The 23,551-nt window shown below is 47.2% G+C and overlaps 1 protein-coding gene and 1 long non-coding RNA gene across 5 annotated transcripts; one reads left to right on the forward strand and one right to left on the reverse strand.

Annotated features, from left to right (window-relative positions):
- Nucleotides 1–3,923: 3,923 nt before the first annotated feature.
- On the forward strand, nt 3,924–17,919 carry PARK7 (Parkinsonism associated deglycase). Of its 4 annotated transcripts, none has more exons than XM_059716180.1 (8): nt 3,924–4,014; nt 6,149–6,223; nt 7,345–7,518; nt 8,096–8,197; nt 8,860–8,919; nt 10,026–10,095; nt 12,974–13,060; nt 15,775–17,919. In XM_059716180.1, exons 3-8 carry the CDS (start codon nt 7,429–7,431, stop codon nt 15,933–15,935), a joined length of 570 nt encoding a protein of 189 aa, XP_059572163.1. In that variant the 5' UTR covers nt 3,924–4,014; nt 6,149–6,223; nt 7,345–7,428; the 3' UTR covers nt 15,936–17,919.
- On the reverse strand, nt 8,368–12,974 carry LOC132244632 (uncharacterized). Its single transcript, XR_009456310.1, has 2 exons — nt 11,945–12,974; nt 8,368–8,692 (listed from the first exon to the last, which is right to left on the reverse strand). It is a non-coding gene; the product is annotated as an uncharacterized LOC132244632 (long non-coding RNA).
- Nucleotides 17,920–23,551: the final 5,632 nt, after the last annotated feature.

Consider the following 23,551-nt stretch of genomic DNA (forward strand, 5'->3'; position numbering starts at 1 on the left):
GATTTTCCCCCCCACCCCAATTTTTTTGTTATTTGTAACTCCTTTCTCTAATTTATCAAGATCCTTGAGAATTTTATTTCTACCCTCCAAAGTGCTTGTAACCCTTCCCAGTTTTGTATCACCTGCAAATTGTATCACATACTGTATTTCTGCATCCAAGTCATTAAGCAAGCAGACCTAGAATAATTCTTGAAAGTTACTTCCAGTCTGACATCTGTCCATTTATAGCAGGGGGCAGAGGGCCGCTTACTAAGTTTTGGCAAGGCATGGAGGGCCACATGACAGGCAGCCCAGGGCAGATAAATATTAATTTTCTAGATGTTTTAGGGGCCCCATGGGCCAGATAGAATGGCCTGGCGGGCTGCATTTTGCCCACCCCGGATTTATAGTTACCCCTGGACAACGTTGTATCTACTAAACGGTTATTCTGTCTAGCACACCTTTCTCCAGCCTGTTTATGGCAGGGCCATGTCAACAGGCTTACTAAAGTCCAAGAGTATTATCTGCCAGACCAGTTACCCATTTAAAGAAAGCTAGCAAATTGTTTTGGTATGATTTGTTTGCCACAAATCCATGCCAATTACTAGCAATGGTTTCTTAACCTTCCAGATACTTAGGAACCGAATATTTTATAATTTGCTCTGTTAACTTCCAAGGTTGAAGTCAGGCTGATTTGTCTGTAATTCACATTAAACACCAGTACTGTATTGTCCTCCAGTCCTCTGGGATTCATCTGTGAGTTTATATCATTGCTAATGGTTCACAGATTTCTCCCTCTAGTTTCTCAAGCACTGGGGGTGTATTCTATCAGGCCCTAATGACTTAAATTAATTCAAATTAGTCAACAGTTCCCCAACAGGTTCTTTACTTATTATCTGTGGCCTCATCCCCACCACCCTCTTCCCTGTATTAATTTTGCTGTGTTCTCAGTCACTCTTTATTTTTCATGAAGACTAATTAAATTAAACACTGAGCAGATCTGCTTTCTTTGCAGCTTTCATTAATAGTTCACCTATGTGCAGGGTTGATGCATACGGGGTGCACATGGGTGTATATGCACTCCCTGAGCATAGCGGTGCACCCCTTACAAAAAGGAGCCGCCAGCACTGTTGGTGGTGCCTGCAGGTGGTCAACGCTCACCAACCCCCTCACTGCTGACAGTGCCAGTGGCACCTGCAGGAGCTCCTGTTTACCGCCCCTGCCCTGCTCCCACCACCATTGTGCCCCCCCAGCCACCGGGGCACACGTCATTCATGCCTGCATGTCAGATAAACTAAACAGAAGGAAGCTCCTAATTTAAATCAGAGGTTATCAAATCATGGAAGAATATTTGGGAAATACAGAGTGGGAATTATTGCTTTTGGTTGTGTTGTAAAGAAAAAAGCAGGAAGAATCAGGCAACAAGTTGGAAATAAATCTTTAGTGTGCATGAAGTAAAAAGGAGCAAGGTATTACCTCAGAGCTATTTAGACACCAAACTCCTATTGAGTTAACCTGTTTGATTACTTTTGAAAGTGACAATAAGATGGATTATTAGGTATCTAACAATTTTTTTAATCTGTTCCATAGAAACTACAATTTCTAAAGCAGTAGAGTCTAGAAGCTGTAGTTGAGGCCAGGGATACAAAGTGGGAAATGGGATATGAAAAGCTGGAAAGCAACAGGAGTCTTAACAATCTGGCCCTCTAAATTCTTCAAAGAGGCACTAACTCCAAATGAAATCAGCATATGTGGATAAGACAAGCCATGCTTCCTTCCTCCTCATTACCCCAAGTTACATATGAGAACACAAGCGCAAAGAAAACAAGGCCATAATTCAGCAGCATGTATAATCTCTATGCAACAAATATACATAAGTGCTTTCCTGAATTCAAGTCTATGTGACTTGCCCAAGGTCTATCAGAAACTCTATAGATGTCAAAGTCTCAAATCTTGGCAAAGATTGAAAGTTTCTTGAGTATGCAGTGCATTAACCAAAACAGTAATCTTCCTCTCTAAACACTGGCAGGAAATAGAAAATAAATTTCATAGCACTTAAATGAGGTGGAAGTGTTTTATGAAAAAGGTAATATCTACCTGTTGATGTTCTGATAAATGTTTTTTAGTTGAAACAAGTTTTTTTTGCTTTCCATGGTCAGTTTTTTGGGTACTTCATGTGCTGTATACCTAACAAGCACTCAAGTTAATATAAATATAATGGAGGGGAATTATTATATTTTTTCATTTCCAGATGTCATTTAGTGTGTCCCTCAAATAATGCTATTATATTAAGAAAGAACAGCTGAATGAATACCACTGATTGCAAGATATCTGTTATTGCTCTGTGCAAGATATCCATTAGTGCTCCACTGAAGCACAACCTTGTATTATGAATGTAAACAAACAAACATTTATAGTCAAGCCTGTTTAATTTTAGCTTGTTTTTAAATGACAAGTCAGGCATAAATGCATAAGAGTGAAGTTCATTCCTGAGATTTTTTAAAGCAGTTTAGGGAATTAGGTAGATGTTCCCACTAATATGAACACAGTGTTTAATCCTTCAGGCACTTTTGAAAACATGTTTCCTGGTATCTGGATACATGTATAAACTGGCTTTCACCATGATATGTGACATCTCACAAAAACTGACTTCAGGCAAGGAAGGACATTGTTCACTATTGTACCTGCAATAGTTAAGTTACTCAGGGCAAGACTTTGCTGTGAGTGTTGTAGCTGGACAAGGTAAACTGGGAAGTCTCACAGAACTACACTCTGAAGCCCCACTGCAGGAGTAGCAGGGGTCAGGCATGGGCAGATTTAGGATTTTGAAAAAGGAGGTGCAGATGGTGAGGTGCATCTTCACATAAGAAGCAACACATTTTTCTTCTGTTAAAATAAACTGGAAAGTGTGGAAAACTGGAAATAATCTGGAAACAGTGCTGGGGCCCAGGACCGTATGAAGCAAAAACATGTACAACTTCTTTGGAATGACTTAACAATCTGTAGGGCGGTGAAATAGGAGCTTCAGGAGCAGGTAACACAGCAGGGTTGCTTAAACAAAGGATAGCTTTAAAAAGAAGACAAGTTAACACCTGTGGCATGAACAGTTTAGGGGGGATCCCATAAAATCAATAGATTACAATGGGCCATGGAGTGAGCTGACTTCCTTAGCACAGCCTGACAGGAAATGCTGCTGCCACTATCGAACAGTTGGTTTTAAACTTCGAGTGGAATTACAAAAAAAAAGGAAAAAAAGTGTGTGTGTGGGGGGGGGGGAGCAGGAAGGAGGTTCTGCAAGTGCACCAGTGTACACCTTCTGGATCTGTCCCTGATCAGGACTACAAATTAACAGTCCCTAACCCTATTTTAAACTTGCCACCCCTAGGGCTTCGTTTTCCTGCGCAGAAAAGGGCACGCACGTCAGAGGCGGGCTCTGGTTAAGTCAGCGCTGATCGAAATGTCGGAGTGACATTCTGTGGGCCCCAGCATGGCCCTCACGCCGCAGTGACGCCACTAGGGCAGGGCACCTCGCTACAGGCCCGCCCGATGCCGCGAGCAGGGCGTAACGGCACGGCCACGTGCCACCTTCACAGACCCAACGGCCTGCCCCGGTCCCCAGCCCAGATCAGGCCCCTGCCCTTCACCAGCATCGGAGAGCCGGAGCAGCAACACCCACAGCAGACCCACGCAGGGGGTGGGCGGAGCCTTCCCGCACCGCCATTGGCTCTGCGTGCCGTGGGCGGAGTCTAGCGGCCCCAGACGTCTCTCTCCGCCTCCGGGCCTCGGAGGTGGCGTTGGGGAAGCACGTCAGAGTGGGCGTTTCGCCTCTGCGAGCCTCCCCCGCCGCTTCCAGGGGCGCTGCGCTGCGTTGTAACGCTTGGCGGGGGCCTACCCTGTGCCACTCGCTGCCTCCCCCCGCGAGCCCGTGCTGAGCCGTCAGCAAGGAGACGCGTGGGCGGACTGTGAGCAGCGGACAGAGAACCAGCAGCTCCGCGCTTGGCAGCAGTGCGGCCGGGCCGGGGCCTGCGCGCCCGAGTGAGACCCCTGCGTGGGCGGCGCGGATAGAGCGCAGCTCTGCCCCGCAGAACAAGGCGCCGGGGGAGGGAGCGGGCCGTGGGGACGGCGCCCTGCAGGCCTAGAGCAGGGCGCGGCGGGCTCCGGGCCGGGCGGGGACGACCCCGCATGAGTTGTCGCGCGGAGGAGGGGGCAGCTGCGCTGCGGGCGTGCTGTGCAGCGCCGCCCACGGACGGCCCTGCCGGGGACTCGCAGCTCGGGCGGGCCTGGAGGCGAGGCGGTGGCGGGAGGGCGGGCTGGGATCCGGTCGCGTAGATGCAGGCGCCGAGCCCGCGGGGCGCTGGCCGGTGGCTCCGGGTTTGCCACCTCCCGCTCCGCACCAGCTGCGGACCGAGAGGCGCCGGCCCGCGCAGCACCGCGGGGGCCTCGTGGCGCCCTCTCCCCGCACTGCCTGGCGAGGGAAGGGCACGACCCGCAGTGCCCCGAGGGGCGCGAGTCCGGCCCACGCCGCGCCCTTCCTGCCGAGCTGCGGGCCGAGGGTCTCCCAGCGGCCGCTGAGCCGTCTTCAGGCGGGACAGCTCCCGCGTTACCCGAGCTCCGCGCCGGCCGTGGTCTTAGCAGGCCGGGCAGCCGCGGGCCAACAGCAGCTCGCGGCCGCTCAGGAGGGGAGGGAGGTGCTCACGCACACGGGCCTGGCCCGGGCAGCAGCCACGCTTGTCCGCGGTAGGGTCGGCTGGGGCGGGCGGCATAACGGGCGCGGGCTGGGGGGCCGCGGCTGTCGGGAGCCGACCTGGTGCGGGGCGCCCCTGACCCGCAGCTGGCGCCGCTACCCCCAGGCCGCCGTTGCTGCTGCCGGGGGGTGGGAGCGCTCCAGCCTGAGGAAAGGAAGCCGCGCAGACTGCTTGGGCCGGGGCCTCTCTGGCTGCAGCTACTGGGGTCGACCCGTCAGTCGCCGCGGGGCGGGGCGGTGGGCGGTCGCTACAGCTCCCTCAGGCTCTGGCCGTGTTAGGTGTCCGACGCTGCCCGGAGAGTCACGGCCCTGCTGCTCAGAGGCTGCTTTAAAAAAATGCTACGGGTCTGGGAGCCTTGGTGAAACCTTTGACAGGAAAGGCTGTCAGTGTCTGTCCAGAGGAGGCACCCGGGGCTCTGCCCTGAGTCCCAGATTGTTTGATATCCTCACTAATGGTTTGGAGGATGGGATCCATGCACGAAGGTGACGTTAAGCTGGGTGGAGCTATGGGTGCTCTTCAGAGCAGGACTAGGATCCAGGGTGACCAGGACAGACTAGAGAAATGTCCTGCAATCAGCTATATGAGAATTGACAAAAAGTGTGAAGTCCTGCACCTGGGATGGAATAACTGCATGCAGAAATATATGCTGGGAAATGGCTGGCTGGGCTGCAGTGCTTTAGAGAAGGAGTTGGGGGTTATAGTAGAGCATGCTCTTTTTTTTTTTGCCGCGAAAAAAAAACCCAACAGCATAGGGGTCTGTTATCAACAGAAGCATCACTTGCAAGTCAAGGGAAGTGATTCTTTTGCTCTATTCAGCACTAATGAGTCCTCACTGGGAGTAGTGTCCAGTTTTGGGCCCCACACTTCACAAAGGATGTGGACTGATTGGAAAGTCCAGCACAGGGCAGCAGAAATGATTAGAGGCCTGGAAAGCACTACTTATGGGGAAAGGCTGAAAGAGCTAGAGTTATGTAGTCTGTAGGGGGGGGGGTGGGGGAGGATTTGATACCAGTCAAATTCCTGAAGGGACAGGATTAGGGGGACAACATTGATAAACTACAGTAGAAGAAATTTAGGTTGGTGATTAGGAAAAACTTTCTGACTACTAGGGTTGCCAAACATTGGAAAAGGCTACCTGGGAAAGTTTGGGAATCTTCATCTCTGGAAATTTTCAGGAGCAGGTTGGACAGATGTTTGCCTGGGATGGTTTAATCAGGGATGATCCTGCCTTGAGCCCTCATGAGGTCTCTTCTAGCACTCCTTTTCCATGATTCGACTGATGTAAGGTGTATCTTTAAAATTAACAGTTTATTGCACAGTAATTTCAGTCCAAGGTAGAGTAGAAGAGGCAGTTCTTCTGGCTGGGAATGAACACACAGGAAAAAAAATAGCTTGCTTCCTACTGATTTTTTTTGCCAATGCAGAGCAGAAAGAGAGCAAAGAAGAGTGTATCAAAATCAAGTTGAAGGAATCCTATTCCCCTGAATTCCTGCAGCAAGGTGACTAATTTTATGTCACATTTGATAAAGCGCCCCCCCCCCCCCCCCCAAATTATATGCATGTTGGGATGGAAATTCCCTCTACTGGAAAAAAACCCAACCTCCTGCTAAGAGGTTGTGCAAGTTATGAAATGAGTCCATGTGCATTGGTCATCATTGTTGCCACCTTGTGATTTTGTGTGTGTGTGTGTGTGTGTGTGTGTGATTATCAGAAACTTGATAATCACACACACACAAAATGTTACTAAATACTTTTACTACATGCATGTGAGGTGTAAGGTAGGTGCAAGACCAACTGCTCTCCAGAATCTAGCCATCCACTTAGGAGCCTGTTTTTTGTGAAAAATCTTACCCCCAGTTTGTTCTGTTCAGTCACTTTAGGGAAGATATGCACCTTCCCCTCCCCCATTAGATTGGGGAAATACCAGAAAATCTATTAATCAAACATTTGGTGACACTATTGGTCATGACAACTCACAGGAAACTCCTGCAGACTACTGTCAGGAAATGAAGCTTCAAATATGAGCTGAACACCCAATTAAACCCACTTAACAGTGTAACTAACCTCGGGTGGGAGTCATCATCAGTCTCTCTCTGTGGGTGAGCAGTCTGATAACCAACCTAATGTCTATTTTAAACACTAATGCTGGTAAATGGCTGTCATGTAAAATTGTGTTTAGTCCAAGATTCTCTTCCCAGCTCTGCACTGGTGTCCTGCCATGCAAGCTATTTAACTCCTTGGTGTCTCAACTTTCCTTTATAAAATCAGATTATAGTTGCCTAATTAAACACTGTTCTGAATCTTCACTAAATCTTCTAAACTGTGCTGATATGGGGCTTATCTGAAAAATGAGACAGAGATGCCATACTTTATTACCCTGTGATGCACTTTGGTTGTGCTGTCTCATTCGAATAAACTGTAAGGATGATCTGACCCAAGTACTCTGTTAGGAAGTTCCCTCATTTTGTTTCCAGCACAGCAGTCCAGAGCCTCCCTTTACACTTCCTGTGGTACAGCATGGGCAGAGGAACTGGTGCATGTTGTATGGTGATGTCTGAGTTTAGGATAAATCTATCTGGGCAGTTCAATTTCTAATGGTCTCTCCTTTGTCTTGCCTAAGCAGAGTATTGGTCCTTGTATGCTGGAGGCTTCAGTGCAGCACTGGGACATTGTGGAAAGTAGAGCATCTTAGTGCCAACAAAACATGTCTGCAAAAAGAGCCTTAGTAATTCTGGCTAAAGGAGCAGAGGAGATGGAAACTGTTATCCCCACTGATCTTATGAGAAGGGCTGGAGTGAGTATGCCAACCACTACAATCCCTTGAGGTCCCTCTGAAATCAAAGCTGTTCTTTTGAATCAGTCTTCAAGCAGCCCGTGCACTGTTCCTTATTTTCTTTACCTGTGAGGTACCATGCATGTCTAGGGTATTTTGACCAGTATCAGAGAGTGAAAAAGAAGGAACTGAGTAATGCGCTATATACAGTTAGGGCAAACATCCAGAAGATCATGAGCAAAGCCTGCCAGTGGATGATGAATCCTTTAACAGATTTACTTAGTCTGATTCTTCTGGAATGTAAAAGGCTCTGGGTTGAAATGGTCCCTGACTAGGGTTGTTCAAATGATGAGTTATTGAATATATCTGTTAGACCTTCCAGACTACGAAACTCAATATCACCACAGATGTTTCTCCCTGACTGTTGCTTTTATAGGAGGGAGACTTTTGGAGTGAGTTTGTCTTCACAGCTCCACTTTCACTTGGTTTAAATGACCTCTTAACTAAAAGATACTTGTGAATACTATGTAACTGACCCCTGCAACTTTCCAAAGCAGGCAATTTTCCTGAGTCCTAATGCTGTCTGTACTTCTGATAGATCAAGGTCACAGTTGCAGGCCTAACAGGAAAAGAGCCAGTGCAGTGCAGCCGAGATGTCTTTGTTTGTCCTGACACCAGTTTGGAAGACGCCAGAAAAGAGGTTTGTCCTGTTGATTTGGCATGTTGCTTAACACTGGCCTTTTGTGGTTCACAACAGACTTAGAATTATATTTATTTTCCTTCATTAATGTTCTGTTAACTCACTCCTTGCAGCAGCAGCATCACATGCTCAAAGATACATTCTGCAATTTTCATAGAAATCTGTCTGGCTAGCATTTTTTTTCTTTATTCAAGAAAATACTAAAGTTTTGCACAACTTGTCACACTCCATCCAGACACTTTAAATATTTTACAAAATCAACTCAGACTTTATTTTAAGGTGTTACCCAGACACTGAAAAAATAGGGTGACTTGTATAAACAGAGAGCCCTTGCTTAGGAAGGAAGCGCAGTAACAGGGCTGTGTCGGGAGCTTTTGCAGCACAGCTCTTGTGATCACACTGAAGCACTGACATTCACACTCTAGGGTACTGAGCTCACCCACACTCAGACTTCTTGTTGGCAGAGGTTGCTTTGGAACAAGTGTCTCTAACACTCTGGTGGGAAAGGAGACAATAAGGCACTCCATTAAGTAAATATTTTGGAAGTTCCCCAGAAATTAGGATTTATCTGTTACTTATTACAGTATATTCTCACCACTATGAAGGTAGGTCTTCTCCATGAACAATCTTGATAACACACTAACAGAATGGTGTTTCTTTAGGGGCCTTATGATGTGGTGGTCCTACCAGGAGGTAATCTAGGAGCTCAGAACTTGTCAGAGGTAAAAGACTTCTCTTCAGCAATACCAAGGCCTACCCATCTGATGGAATGCTCTTAATTCTTTCAGTGATGCTTCTTTTTAGCTTCTACTTCTGCAAATTTAGTTAAATATTTTAGAGCAGTGGTGCCCAACATTTTTGGCAGGTGGGCTGGATCCAGCTGGTGGTCCCGATCCGGCTCCTGGGGCAGGAGTAGCAGACCCCATCTGACTAGGCAGAAGGGTCGGGGGCAGGCCAGCAGTAACCTGGCCCTGCAAGGAAAAGGAGCCAGACCTAGTCCCATGGGGGTAGGGGGAGGAATGGGGCATGGCTCAGCCCCAATCTGGCCCTGCAGGGGAAGTGAGCACAGCTCAGCTCCAACCTGGCACTGTGGAGGAGGAAAGGAGGCATGGCTGGGCCCCAAACAGGCCCTGCAGGGGGGAAAGGCGGTGTGGCTCAGCCCCTAATTCAGAAGTGGGAGGGAGGGGGTGTGGACCAGTCCAAGGGTGGGGGGCACCTTTTGGGTTTGGGAATTTGGTAGGAGGGAGGGTGGCTACATTGATGACCACTTGTCCTCTGCCAATTTTCTGGACCTTTGTAAGCTAATCAACTGTTAAGCAGCCTGGCCCTAATTACTCTGAAAATAAGGAGGTGCTTTCGATTCTTAAGGTGTGGAGATGCAATAATTGGTAAACAAAGATTTAATGCAACAAAGTGTAAAGTAGATTGAAGCCATAAGCACTTGAATTAAACCAGATGTCCATTCAATTTGCTATGCTTTCTCTGACAGTGCCTAATACTAGATTCGTTGGGGGTAAAGTCTAAGAAACTTGTCTCCTGTTTGGCTTTTTTAATCTTACCGTGGCCTCAATAGGTTTAGATATTGGTTTCAGCCATCAAATAGGAGGTAAATAAATATCCCTTCTAATTGTTACCTCTTGTTGCTTTTGAAGGTTCTACATTTACAATTTCTTTTAAAATCTGTTTGTTCTATGTTATAAAACAGAAGGACTGAAGTTCCTGTTTTAGTTCTCATTTCTTGATTTATATTTTTACAGTAGAAAATGTATCTTGACTTGTCATGTTAAAATAAATCATTATGTAAAGTGATACGGTTTCTTTTATGCAGTCCTCTGCTGTTAAAGACATCCTGAAGGACCAGGAGATGAGGAAAGGCTTGATTGCTGCCATTTGTGCAGGTGACGAAATATCTTGCATTGTATTAAAGTGTTGTCTGGACAGGTGCCTCTTACAAATCTCTGTTACTCAACTACTTAGTAATAAAAGAAATTCAAATGCCCACTGATCTAGCAGAAACAAGCAGCTCTGTAAACCACTGCGACACTAATCTTGCAAGGTGTCAGTGTTTTTTACATCTGTGCTGGTCTCTTCAAAATTTAAGCTGCTCTAAAATACAGGGTGTAAATGTAATGTGCTAGGAGGTTCTATAAAGTATTTGCTTATCATAGCATTATCTCTGCCAGGACACATTCTGCTGGCAGGACATAGTCACGATAGCTTTCTTGGGTATAATATAAACATGGGCCTCTTGCCCTTTAGCTTCAGAAGGAAGGTTAAATTGTCACAGGGCATTCTCATAAGCAAGCAAAAGAAAAAAATCTAGACACAAAATCACCATAATCTGGGTACAAATTAATTAAAGTTAATTCAGACTAGTTATCACTAGATCTCTATCAAAATGGGAGGTCATTTCAAGTGCAGTTTGTCCAAGATCTGGTTCCAGTTCATATTTGTATTAATGCTCAAATAATGAAACGGACATTTTGCCAATAACCAGTATAGGCAGTCCTCAGATTTATGGCGCAATTGGTTCCTGAAAACTGTATCTTAAGTCGAAACACTGTAACTCGGAACCAATTTTTTTCTCATAGGAAACAATGTTATAAATGGGGGATTGGTTCCTGAACCAGGGTCCAATACCCTCTTTTCACCAAAAATACCCCAGAATTTTGTACTCCATCAATTATAGATGAGTAATATAGCTACATTAACGTATTTATGTTGTAAATAGCAATCGTATTGATTTGGAAGGACTTCTTTGAGGTGACTTTGCTGGACTTCTAAAAAGGCTCTTGGGTTGGACTTTTTGAAGGGTTCATGGCTGGAGTCTTCTCAGGAGTCTTGGCTGCAGGCTTTTCTGGAGTTTTTGTCTGCTTTCTTAAAGAAAGTGTCCGAGGAAGTTTGGACAGATGTTCTCCAGAGAGATGAGCAACACAGCAAACCTGTTTGCCGACGTGGCATTGCTTTGGATCAAGCATTGTAAAGCTGAAACTGACATCATAAAGTTGAAATGATGTCAGTTTGCAAGTGCGAAACGTTGCAAGTCTAGGGCTGCCTGTATAGACAACACCAAACTAGGAAGGGGCAGCAGCACTTTGGAAGGCCAGATAAGAATTCAGAATGGCCTGAAGTCAACAGGATGAATTTTAACTACTACGCTGAGGAGGAAGAAATCAAATAAAGACTAGGGTAGTGGGTCACAATTTACATAGGAATCAGCCATGTAATGCTGTTGCCAAAATGCAAATCTGATTCCAGAATGCATTAACAGGAATGTCATGGATAATACAGGAAGTAGTTACTTTGCTCTGTTTGACACTGGGGAGGCCTAGGAAGTGCTGTTTAGTTTTGGCCCCACACTGCAAGATGGATGTAGTCAAACAGGAGAGAGTCTACAGGAGAACAACAACAATAGGAGGTTTAAAAAATGACCTAGTGGGGAAAGGCTGGAGGAATGGGGTTTGTTTCCCCTACAACTAAGACTGGACGCAGAGGAGTGACCAGGTGTCATAAAAAAGATGTGATTAGTTGTTCTACGTAGCTACTGGGAGATCTATTCAGCCCTCCTCTTCTTGGAAGTCTATATATTAGAATGTCCTTAGAGTAAATATACCCAGTAGAATATACTTGCACTGTGCCTTTCATTTCTACTTCCAACACCTTTTGTTTCACTTGGAATGTTGTAGAAAGGCAGAATTTTATTTCCCTGGCTATCGCAACATCTGTCAGATGACTTAGTCCAATCACCTTGAGGATTTTTTGTGTTCTTGTAGTGAGGAAGATGTGAACTCCTGTTTCTCTTCCTGTTTGTGCTGCAAAACAAATAATATAAGGTCTGAATAGCCCATATAAAGCAGTGAACTTTGCTTACAAAGAGCCACTTAGTGATTTGTTATGCAAATAGTTACAACTAGCAGTAGCAAAACAGAAGTTATTTCTCTTAGAAGCCACCCATAAATGAGTCTAACAAACAATAAATAGACATTGGGAACCTCAGCAAATCTTATCTTCAGAAATTTCTGGAATTCCCACAAGGGTTTTTCTGCATTACTTGTTATCACACTTCTTAGACTGCTTCTTCCTCAATTCAGTTCAAGTGGGAAATGCCATCTTTCTCCACAAAAAGACTTACTACAAATAAAAACTTCCAGTTGCTGGCTCATCATTTGGCTAAGAGACCATACATTAGTATCCAAATGATTTGGCCCTCCTTGGGTACTCTACACTTAAGTGGCTCAAACATACAAGGTTTTGCCTAAGAACATTTTAAATTATATACCGGTAGCAGATCTAGGGTTACCAAGGCAAGAAATGTTCACCAAGACTGTGATCAGCTTAATTTTCTGCCTCTCTCCTTTCCCAATTTTAAGACAACAGTCTGACCATAGGACTAACTTCACAGTTGAATACTATGATCTCTTAATCTGCAAATCATAGACTCTTATTCAAAGAAATCCAGAGCTGAAAGATGCTTATTCAATTTTCTCTTCTTTAATGGAAGTTTCCCATGTAGGGCCTTGATTCAATGAAATATGGGATACTACATATCTGTATCTCTCTTTGGGGCCCTTTGTTTACTGTCTAGTTTACCTACTTCATAATGGCAGAATTCATTTAGAAGTGGAATCCTGGGATCCATGTCTATGTTGGATCTTTTCTGAACCCAGTAATGGCTCAGTGCTTGCATGTTTGGGGTTTTTGTTTGTTTGTTTGTTTGCTTTTTAAAGTATTTGGCTGCAGTGGAACTGAATTTTATGACTAATGTAATTCTTGCAGGTCCAACTGCCCTTCTGGCACATGGAATAGGGTTTGGGAGCAAAGTTACTACACATCCTTTGGCTAAAGATAAAATGATGAATGGGGGTAAGTATAATACAAGGATGAGAATCTCTTCTCCAGATTCCAGGGCCAGAAATTCTGTGGGGTACAGTGTGACTTAGTTGTGTGTTTCTTTAAGAAAACAGAGAAACTCCTGTGCGGTTGTCTTGCTGCTTCAAAACTGCTTAATATATTCTTGCATAGAATGCAAAATTGAATTGGATGTGCTGAGGAAATGTCTTAAAGCCTTCAGTGACTTCTGCCAGCAGATGTCAGAACTGGTGGGTTCAAGCCTAGTATCGAACTAACTATAACAAAGGGGAAGAGTCATATCCAGAGACCACTGTCTGTCCATATTAAAACAATGTCAAGAAAGATTAAATCTCTTCTAAGAGGACTTCCCTCTCCCTGTTTGCAGCCAGCTTCTTCTTAGCCTTATAAGTTTTGCCTAAAGGAACCCAGTAATCAAATCGTGATGTCATTAAGCGGTACCATTCCCAGACACTCAGGGTTTCACACTCCGCTACATCTAAAGATTTCTGCAGCCACTGCCCCAGGTTTCTGACATTAGCAGGTCCTAAAGTCTTGCCCAGAGCAGTTAGATTAGCTCCACTAAGGGGAATTGTCACGTATGTGGCTTTCCTGGGTGACTGAGGTTTGTACTCACCTCAGGCACCAGCATGCTCTCCTTCTTGGACTTAGGGTCTTCAGGGGAAAGATCCATTGTGTCCTCTGGGTCTCCCTTTATCTCCCCACCCCAAATCTCTCCCAGGTTGAAGGGAATGTCTGAGACCCAGGCTTGATGTCCCCGGATGCCAGCTGCTACTTGCATGCTGTGCTCCTGGAGTTCTCGCTTTAAGCAATTAATGGTGCTCAGACAGGAGCCATGGTTTACTCTGGCTCCTCTTTCGGCTTGATGTTTAGCCATGGTGTTTACCAATTTTTGTAAGGTTTCTCAGCTAGCCTTTTCCTGGCCCAAGGATTCCAGTTGTTGGGCGTTATGTTTATTTACTTTCCTCAGTTTTTTTCTTTTTCATTTTCCAAATTCTGAGACGGTTCTTTTAGGGTTTGATTGCTTGTTTCTAACTGAGCACATTTGTCCTTTAGAATTTGGATCTGCTCTTCCTTTTCCTCAATTTCTGAGGCTCTCTGAGCTTTTTCCTCTGTTGCTATTCTTACAGTATGCCACAGTAGCTAAACCAGAGCACTGTGTTGCCTTTGAGCCAAGGGTTTTTCACAAAGGCAAAACTTTTCAAATTGAACCTTGATGTCCCCTATGGAAAAGCCTGGGGGGCACAAATCCTCCCTCCCTGGGCTAGGACCACCCCTCAAGATCTTATGGAGAGGGGAAGTTTCCTCCCTCTGTACCCTCTTAATTTCATGGTCCCCTGCTCCAAGCTTGGGGGACTTCTTCCTGAATAAGGACATTTTCCTAAACATGCTCTGAGCCTGTCGGTTTCCAAGCCCTCAACTGCCCGACTGACTATGCCCCTGTCCCGCAGGAGTTCTATAACCAAATCTCTTCCCTGGGATATGTCTGCCCCCTTGGGTGAGTTCTATATGTTCCTGACCCTAAGCCTGTTGGTTCCCAAGCCCTCAGCTGCCCAACTTCTTGCAGTAATTCTCTAACCAAATCCCACTCCTCTGTGGATGTGGGTTCTATAGGGTGACACGGTGTCTAATAAACTAGAATTTATGATGATCCTGTGAGTTGGTCATTTGTAGCCAACAGCTGCTGCCAGGTGGGCAGGGGTCACCTCCTGCCTGGCCTGGCCCTGCTCTGCCCTGCTGTGCCGGGCCCTGAGCGGGGAGGGCAGTGGGACAGGGAGCCCAATCCCGCAGTGGGCAGCCTGTACCTGCCCCCCACATGGGCTCTGCTCCAGTCTTGCTGCCCATGGGGGAGGGGGAGCCAGGCTCCATGCTCTGCCCTGGCCACAGCAGCCACTGCTGCTGTCTCCCACAGGTGGCAGCTGGGGCCCCCTTCGGCAGGGCAGGGGGCTGTGAGTAGGGAGTGAGGGGCACCAGCATAGGGCCAGAGGGCTGTGGGTGGGGAGTGAGGGGCATCAGCAGGGCTGGGGGGTTGTGGCTTGGGAGTGAGGGGCAATAGCATAGGCAGGGCACCAACATATCAGGGTTGCTCAGCAACACAAAGCAGGGGTGGGGGGCAGGAAATGACAAACTTTTTGTGAGCTTTCCACTTTTCAAAGACATTGCTCAACCAGCAGTGGAAATTACTGTGACATGTTTAGCGTACTATGTGGCTGATCTTCAGCAATTTTGAGTGATGTGGTGCAATACTGCAGAGTCCTCACTAGAGGGAGATACGCTTGAACCACCTGAAGTCAATGAACTATTAGTTGCAGCGCTGTTTTGCCAGCTGTCCAGACTTTTTTATTGTGGTGTTTTATGGGTTTCCCTTTTAAAGCACGAACTACTGTGGGCTCCTGTAGATTAAAAGAGACTTTTGGCCTTCATTAAAACAAAATCAGACCCACATTTCTCACACTTACGAGAGGGGGGGAAAAAAGGTGAAAACAACCATGTGCACTTCAAAAATTCAAGAAACAGACATTTAAGAAACCCCAGGATGCATTACCAGCCCTTTTTAGAAAGTCTCATGACTTTCAGGGCCATGACTTGTGACTTTTAAAATGTTTGGGTTGACAGCACCCTTATGGTATGTTTGTAAAATGTTGCCAAATAGCTGCATTAGTTCTGTGTGAGCCTTACAATGTATCCTGCCTTGTCTTCTTCTCCAGAACACTACAAGTACTCTGAAAACCGGGTTGAGAAGGATGGGAACATTCTTACCAGTCGTGGTCCAGGCACCAGTTTCGAGTTTGGCTTGGCTATTATTGAAACGCTAATGGGGAAGGAGGTGTCTGACCAAGTGAAGTCTCCACTTATACTGAAAGATTAATACACAGTTGTAATTGGTGAACAGGAGAAGAAAACATCATGAGATAGAAAGTCCTCAGGTACTTATCTCCCTTCCTGGAAACAACAAGAAAGCAAGCTGTATCTTGTATACAATCTCATTGTGAGGCAAATGCCTTTCATACAATATTGATGTGAACTAGAATAATTCATAAACCAATGGGTTTTGTTTATAGGGAAACAGATACAGATGTGTCTGCTAACTCATGACGCCATGAGAGAGTTAAACAGCTGTGAATAGGGAAAAAAACTAATAGAGTTTATTCATGTGATTTGAAGCTTGCTTGTTTAAATAAAAATGTAGTAACCCTGTTCAGGCATGAATTGCTACTTGCATATACATGTTTCTTCATTGTTTTGACTGTGAACATTGCAATAATTTCTTTTACCACTTAGATTCAGTTCCAGAACCTAACTTCATAGCAAATACTTGTGGACAAATTCTTGTGACATCTTGATAAATGCAAATGGAAAAATTATAGCCATGTTTGGACAATGAAATAGTCCAATAGAGCTAAGGCTATGACACTTTAAAAATGATATTCAGTAAATAAGATGTATTCAAAACAAACAGGGATTTTCAGGGGTGTCAAATATATGGCCTGTAGGCCACATCTGGCCTGGAGAGCCAGATCACCCAGCCTGCAGAGTTGCCCTAACTCTGCTTCCCATGGCAGCAGCCAAGTGTGTAGGTAAAAACTGTGGTGCTGGAGCCCAGCCAGCACCATGGTGTGTTCCTGCAGTGGCAGCCAAGTGCCTGAGTGAGAACTGTGGAGCTGGAACCTCAGCAACATCATGGGATAAAGCCTAGCACTGTGGCTTGTTCCTGTGGCAGCAGCCAAAGTCTTGTGGTATTGGGCTTCTTCCTGAGGTGCTGCTGGGGCTCCAGTGCTGTAGCTTTCACCCAGAAGCTTGGCTGCTGTTGTAAGAAGAAACCATGGTGCTTCTGGGGCTCCAGCACTGCAGCTGTCACCCAGGTGCTTGGTTGCAGCTGTGGGAAGAAGCTGCAGTGCTGCTGTGGCTTCACTGTTGTGACTCTTGTTGGTTTGGCTGCCAAGCACCTGGGCAAGAATAACAGCACTGGGGCCCCGACAAGAATGTAGGAAGCCTGGCACTGTGGCATGTTCCTATGGTGGCAGTGAAGAGTCTGGGATGCTGGTTAGAGTGGCTGCTGCATGTGCTGGATCCAGCATGGGTTGGGAGGGGCTGTGGGCCTAATCTGGCCTGTGGGATCAGCTGGGTGCCATTTATTTGTCCCATGGACCAGTCCCACACTATGTACCTGGTCTGCAGGGTTAAGAGTTTGACATTGCTCTATATATTTAGCCCTTGGCTTAAGGTTTTAGATTAGGAGCTGTGTTCTTTCCTGAAACCTTTGAACTGCGCTGTCATTGAGATTTGTGGGTGATACAGTTGTAACAGCACAAATGTGGCTTTCAAGTCCAAGGGCTTCCCTTACTATCATTCACAATGAAGGCAAGCATATTCACTCCTTCCTGATGCTTCAGGAAGGGATTACTGCTTAGGCCACAAACTCACACAAATGCTCTAGCATTAAGAATTATGGTGCCTCTCTCCATGTTAAAAGTCTACTCCAAGGGATAACATAGTACTTCAGTTGTATGCTATGCCTGCTACTCATGTGGCAGCACTCCAGTACCTTTCCCCTGCCCATGATTATACCACATCAGTTGCCAGGCAAAAACTAAAATCTTTCCAGTGACTGTAAAACTCAACACATTTGCCCATTAAACCTGTAGGTCTGACGCATGTTGCCATGTGAATGTAAGCCAGACCAGAAAGAAGAGTTTGACATTCAAAACCAAATTGGAGAGCATCCTCCAGGCCCTCACCTGCACTCAATTCACAGGGCATAGAAGAGAACTGCATACTGTTAAGTGCAAATGCTTTCTAACCTACTACAGAACTGCTATTTCCTTAAGAGGAAAATAAAATATTTCAGATTATTTATGTTGTGGTGCTTCATTTCAATAGAATACAAGGTATCTGCAAAGAAACAAGAATTCTACTTGGTTTTTATTTTACATGTATAGATCTTACCAAATTGTGTCACTAAGACAAATAGTTGAAAAAGAGACTATAATCAAAGTGTATGTACACTTTCTGTTCATTGACTTCCAGAAGGCCTATGATAGTCTACACAGAGAGAGTCTGTAGGCTACATTAGCTGAATTAGGATGTCCCAACAAACTAGTTGATCTCATTAAAGTTTTCATGCATGAATCAAGAAACAGAATTATAACCTGTGAAAGCAAATCAGAACCCTTCCCACTTGGAACTGGATTGAAACAGAGAGGATGGTTTGTCTGTGATCCAATTTAACCTGGTACTGGAAAAAAGTAACAAGGAGCACAATTTAAGGGAAGGAGTTCACCTGAATGGAGAGTGTAACAGGGTTTCCGACTGGAGCCCTGTTACTTGGGGAAATCCCCACAGCTGGCAGTCATGATGCCCAGGTGGGGGCAGGAGGGGAGATTCCCCATGCTACCGGAGAGCCAATGGGGCTTGGCTTCCGGGAATATAAGGAGGATGAGGCCCCGGGAAAAATGCCTGCGGGCACTGAGAGGACTGAGAGAGGGATTGCCCAAGACCCTAGGGGAAGACTACCCCTAAACACGGAGCTGAGACACAAAGAAGGGACCGTGCGGCTACCATGCCCATGAAGACGTTTGATACCTGCAACGGGACTCCAGACGCCAGTGGTGAGTTGCAGGTGGGAAGAAGTTGCAGGTCCAGGCAGCAATGGGACGAGGTGTCCCACAATAGGGAGTCGGTCCCTGGTGGGGATCCGGAAGGGAACCTGGCAGTGGCTCCAGAGGAAAAAGGGTGGGCAGCGGGGGAGCTCTTGGGGACGAGCCTACGCAAACTGCCAGGAGGCGGAGAAGAGACATGGCAAGCCTCTGCCGCCAACAAGGCAATTAGCAGGCAATGAGTCGGCCCAGGCAGGGGCGGTGCACATCCAGGGTGGCTAATTTGGGGCTTTAAGATTTTATTAAACACAGCAAACCGATAGCCGGGACTAGTCTTTTCACGGTAATTGGTGCAGGACAAGGCACCATTTGTGTGAGTTGCTAGTGAAGCAATTAGCACTGTGGGATGCTGGTTGGTACTTACCTCTAGAACTGCAAAGCCGGTGACCCTCTCAGGAACATAAATTGGACATGCTGCTGCCTGCGGTCCGGGCCTCTAAAAGATAAAGAAGAAAAGCACTCGAAAATCATGTGATGGGTCAAGCATTATTTCTCCGCGAGTACCTGCTAATACGTCATCTCTTTCCTCCCTTTAATAAGATCAAAGTCATGGCAGGTGAGAACCAGGGGAACAGGCGGTATCCTGCAGACCCAGTAACAAAATGGTGCATTGGCTGGGAACTGTGGGCTCCATGATGGAAGCAATGGACACCCAGGCTCCCACTGATTGGCAGTAAGCTCACAACCTGACATTAAGACTCCTCCAAGACCAGCACACCCAACTTGAGATGGTAAGGATGTGGACCCAAGAGGCCAAGGCAAGAATCCGGCTGTTTGCATGCCAACAAGACCTGTGTGAAAAGATCAGGGCACAATAGATGCTAATGGTACGAGAAGGTGGGGGCTCGGGCCTGCCTTGAATGTCAGCTGAGGATGATGTAGAAGCTTCTCTGGAGTCGTTTGAGAGTGCGGCAACGGCCGCTAAATGAGACCCGGTTAGTTGGGCAGCCAGATTGGGGCCTCTCCTTCTTGGGCCGGCACAAGCCGCTTAACCGAACCCTCAGCAGGACAGAGGCACAGGACTAGGCACGGACAGAGAGCACGCGGAGGGAGGGATGTGCAGGGAGCTACCGGAAGCTAGCCTGCTTCTGCTGCAGAGAGAAGGGCCACATGTCCCGGTTCTGCCCTAGGCCGTCCCAGGAAGGAAGACCTGGATGTGGACCAAGTTATAGGAAAAGGGGACTTTTATCGGGAACAACATCAGGAACCCATATTCAGGAATATGTGGGAATCCCAGCCCGCCAGAATCAAGGAAGAAACCAGAGATCCGCAGAGACCCCTCCAAAACCTGCGATACGAGGTAAGGAAAGGCCTTCTTTACCAGGTAGAGGATCAAGAGGAGGGAGAAGAGAGAGCCCAGATCCTGGTGCTCCCAAAATATTGGGAGGGCTTGCTGCGGGTGGCCCACGCTCTGCCCATGGGGGGGCACCTAGGAAGAGATCAGATGGAGGCCAGGCTAAAGCGCAGGGTCTTCTGGCCCAGCATGGGTAAGATGGCAGAGAAGTTCTGCGCAGAATGTCCAGAATGTCAAAAAACCAGGGGAGTAAGGCTGGCAAGGTTTCCCCTGATACCACTGCCCCTGATTGGGTGGCCATTTGATCGAATTGCACTGGACATAGCCAGGCCCTTCCCACGTAGCAGGACAGGGTATCAATTCATTCTTGTAATCATTGATTATGCCACCTCATTTTCCAAAACAGTACCATTGAGGTCAGTGACAGCTCCGGCCATAGTGGGGGCTCTGCTGAGATGGATTGCCTGGGTGGGGATACCCTGCAAATTCTTGATGGACCAAGGGAAAAATTTAATGTCAAAGATTTTAAAGGGCGTCTGCCAGGTGCTGAAAATTAAACAGCTGCGCACTTTGGTCTATCATCCTCAAACCGACAGCCTAGTGAGCAGTTTAACCTCACCCTCAAAGGAATGATCAGGGCATGCATTCAGGGGGACCCCGGGAATGGGATGCCATGCTACCCCCACTACTCTTCATGATAAGGGAAGCCTCCCAGGCTTCGACTGGGTATGCCCCATTTGAATTAATCTACAGTCACAGCCCTCAAGGACTATTAGACCTAATATGTGAGGAGTGGATACAAGCTGAGACTGACCCGTCGCAACCATGGGTGGTGGGGGAGTTCAGGGAGTGGCTGCAAAGGACCCAAGAAATAGCACAAAATAACCTTAGCCAGTGCCAAGAGAGACGGAAACAATGGTATGATGCCCGATTCATCGAAAGGGAACTTCAGGTAGGGAACTGGGTAGTGGTGTTGCTCCCAGACAACACCCACAATATCATGGCCTGGTGGCAAGGCCCCTTTCACATGACCCGACGCACAGGGCCTGTGAATTACAAGGTTTTGCGAACAACACAGAGAAAGCAAATATAACACATCAACCTGCTGCGAAAGTGGCATCAAGGAGATGGGTGGCTAATGAAGCCAGTAGATGGGATTGAAGAAGAAAATGGGACAACTGCCCTGGACCTGACGGAGGCTTGGGGGGTGCCAAAGATAGACAACAAATTAGACCCAAGCCGTCAAGCCAAAATGAGGGCACTGATTGCTGAATTTCATGATGTATTCAGAGAAGTACCAGGAGAGGCTGGGGGGGTCCACCACCATATCGTGACACCACAGGGACTCATAATTAGAGATCACTGGAGGAGGCTACCTTGCTACCTGTGGCCGGCCATCAGGCAGGAAATCGAGCAAATGAACAGATGGGATTATCGAAGAGTCTAAAAGCCCTTGGAGAAGCCCAACAGTGATGGTGCCAAAACAGGACGGGTCGATTAGTTTTGCATTGACTACCGGAAACTAGATGAAATCGCCTCGTTCAACACCTTCCCGATGCCCCAAATTGACGACATGTTAGAGAAAGTGGGACAGGCTCAATATATATCCACCCTGGATCTCACCAAAGGGTACTGGCAGATCCCAATAGCCATGGAAGATAAAGAAAAAACAGCATTTGGTACCCCGTGGGGCCTCTTCCAATTTAAAAGAATGCCATTTGGGCTGCATGGGACTGCCGTCTCCTTTCAGCGGTTAATGGAACGTACACTTGCCCCACACCAGGACTATGCATCAGCCTACATAGGTGATATTATTATTTTTTCACCTGACTTGGAAGCCCATCATTGACACCTTCGGCAGATATTGGAAAGTCTCAGGCACGCGGGGCTCACCGCCATTCCCAAAAAATGCACGCTAGGAAAAAGGGAGACGCAATACCTGGGATTCTTGCTAGGCCAGGGGGTCATAAAGTCGATGACTGACAAAGTGGCTGCCATAAAGCAGCACCCCTTACCAAGAACATTGAAGCAACTACGATCCTTCCTGGGGTTTGCCAACTACTACAGGCGTTTTATCCCCAAGTTTTCAGAAAAGGCAGTGCCACTGACAGGGTTGACTAAGGGGCCGCACAACCTGTTCCCATGGGATTCAAGAGCTCTCAGGGCCTTCAACCAATTAAGAGAAGCCTTGTGCCAGCACCCAGTTCTATATACACCCAATTTCCAGAAAACCTTTTTACAAACAGGTGCCTCATCAGTAGCCCTGGGGGCTATACTATTTCAAAAAGAGCAGGGAGTGGAAAGACCAGTGGCATTTGCCAGTAGAAAGCTCAACCCAACAGAATCCCATTACTTCACGATAGAAAGGGAATGGCTGGCAATACGGTGGGGCATAGAGCTCTTTCAGTACTATCTGTTGGGCAGGGAATTTGTGCTCATCACCGATCCCGCTCCCCTGCGATGGCTGCGAACAGCTAGGCTGAATAAGGCAAGAATTATGAGATGGTCTCTGGCCTTATAGCCATTTTGTTTTTCAGTAGAGCACCGAGCAGGCAGGAGGAACAAGAATGTAGATTTCATATCCCGCCCCGGAGATGACTTTGACAAAGACACACAACCCAGTGAAGATGACACACAGAAAGATCGGGTACCGAACCCTGACCTTATTGTCTTCTAACCCAGGCAGGGGTTTCAGAGGAGAGGTTTTTACTCCCTTCTGCCCCACCTCACCTCTCTTTTTTTGTTCTCTTTTTTTTGCTCCCTCATTTCCGCCCTTCTTTTGGGACTCCCCGGTGACCCCTCCTCCAAGCCGAACTATCCGACACCCTCCGGGGGGGGGGGGGGGGGAGGGGTAAACTAAGAGACCAGAGGAGGAGGTGTGTAACAGGGTTCCTGATCGGAGCCCTGTTACTTGGGGAAATCCCCACAACTGGCAGTCATGATGCCCAGGTGGGGCCAGGAGGGGAGAGTCCCCACGCCACCTGTGAGCCAATGGGGCTTGGCTTCCGGGAATATAAGGAGGACGAGGCCTCAGGAAAAACACCTGTGGGCACTGAGGGAACAGAGAGAGGGATCGCCCGAGGACCCAGGGGAAGACTACCCCTAAACACAGAGCCGAGATGCAAAGAAGGGACCATGCGGCTACCAGGCCCATAAAGATGTCTGATGCCTGCAATGGAACTCTAGAAGCCAGCAGTGAGCTGTAGGTGGGAAAAAGTTGCAGGTCCAGGCAACAACAGGACAAGGTGTGAGAGTCAGTCTCTGGTTGGGATCTGGAAGGGAACCTGGCAGTGGCTCCAGAGGAAAAGGGGTAGACAGCTGGGACCTGCCGTGCTGGCGTGGGCACTGGGGGAGCTCTCAGGAACGAGCCTACACTCTTCCAGGAGACGGAGAAGAGACACAGCAAGCCTCCATCGCCAACAAGGCAATTAGCAGGCAATGAGTTGGCCCAGGTGGGGGCGGCTCACACCCAGGGTGGCTAATTCGGGACTTTAAGATTTTATTAACCACAGCAAACTGATAGCCGGGACTAGT

Source organism: Alligator mississippiensis, chromosome 13 (genome assembly GCF_030867095.1).
Source record: "Alligator mississippiensis isolate rAllMis1 chromosome 13, rAllMis1, whole genome shotgun sequence".
Classification (NCBI taxonomy): domain Eukaryota; kingdom Metazoa; phylum Chordata; order Crocodylia; family Alligatoridae; genus Alligator; species Alligator mississippiensis.

Coding starts and splice junctions, on each gene's coding strand:
- PARK7 (XM_059716180.1), top strand. CDS start 7,429: ATGTCTGCAAAAAGAGCCTTAGTAATTCTGGCTAAAGGAGCAGAGGAG. Junction 7,519..8,095: donor ATCTTATGAGAAGGGCTGGA/GTGAGTATGCCA, acceptor TACTTCTGATAG/ATCAAGGTCACAGTTGCAGG. Junction 8,198..8,859: donor TGGAAGACGCCAGAAAAGAG/GTTTGTCCTGTT, acceptor GTGTTTCTTTAG/GGGCCTTATGATGTGGTGGT.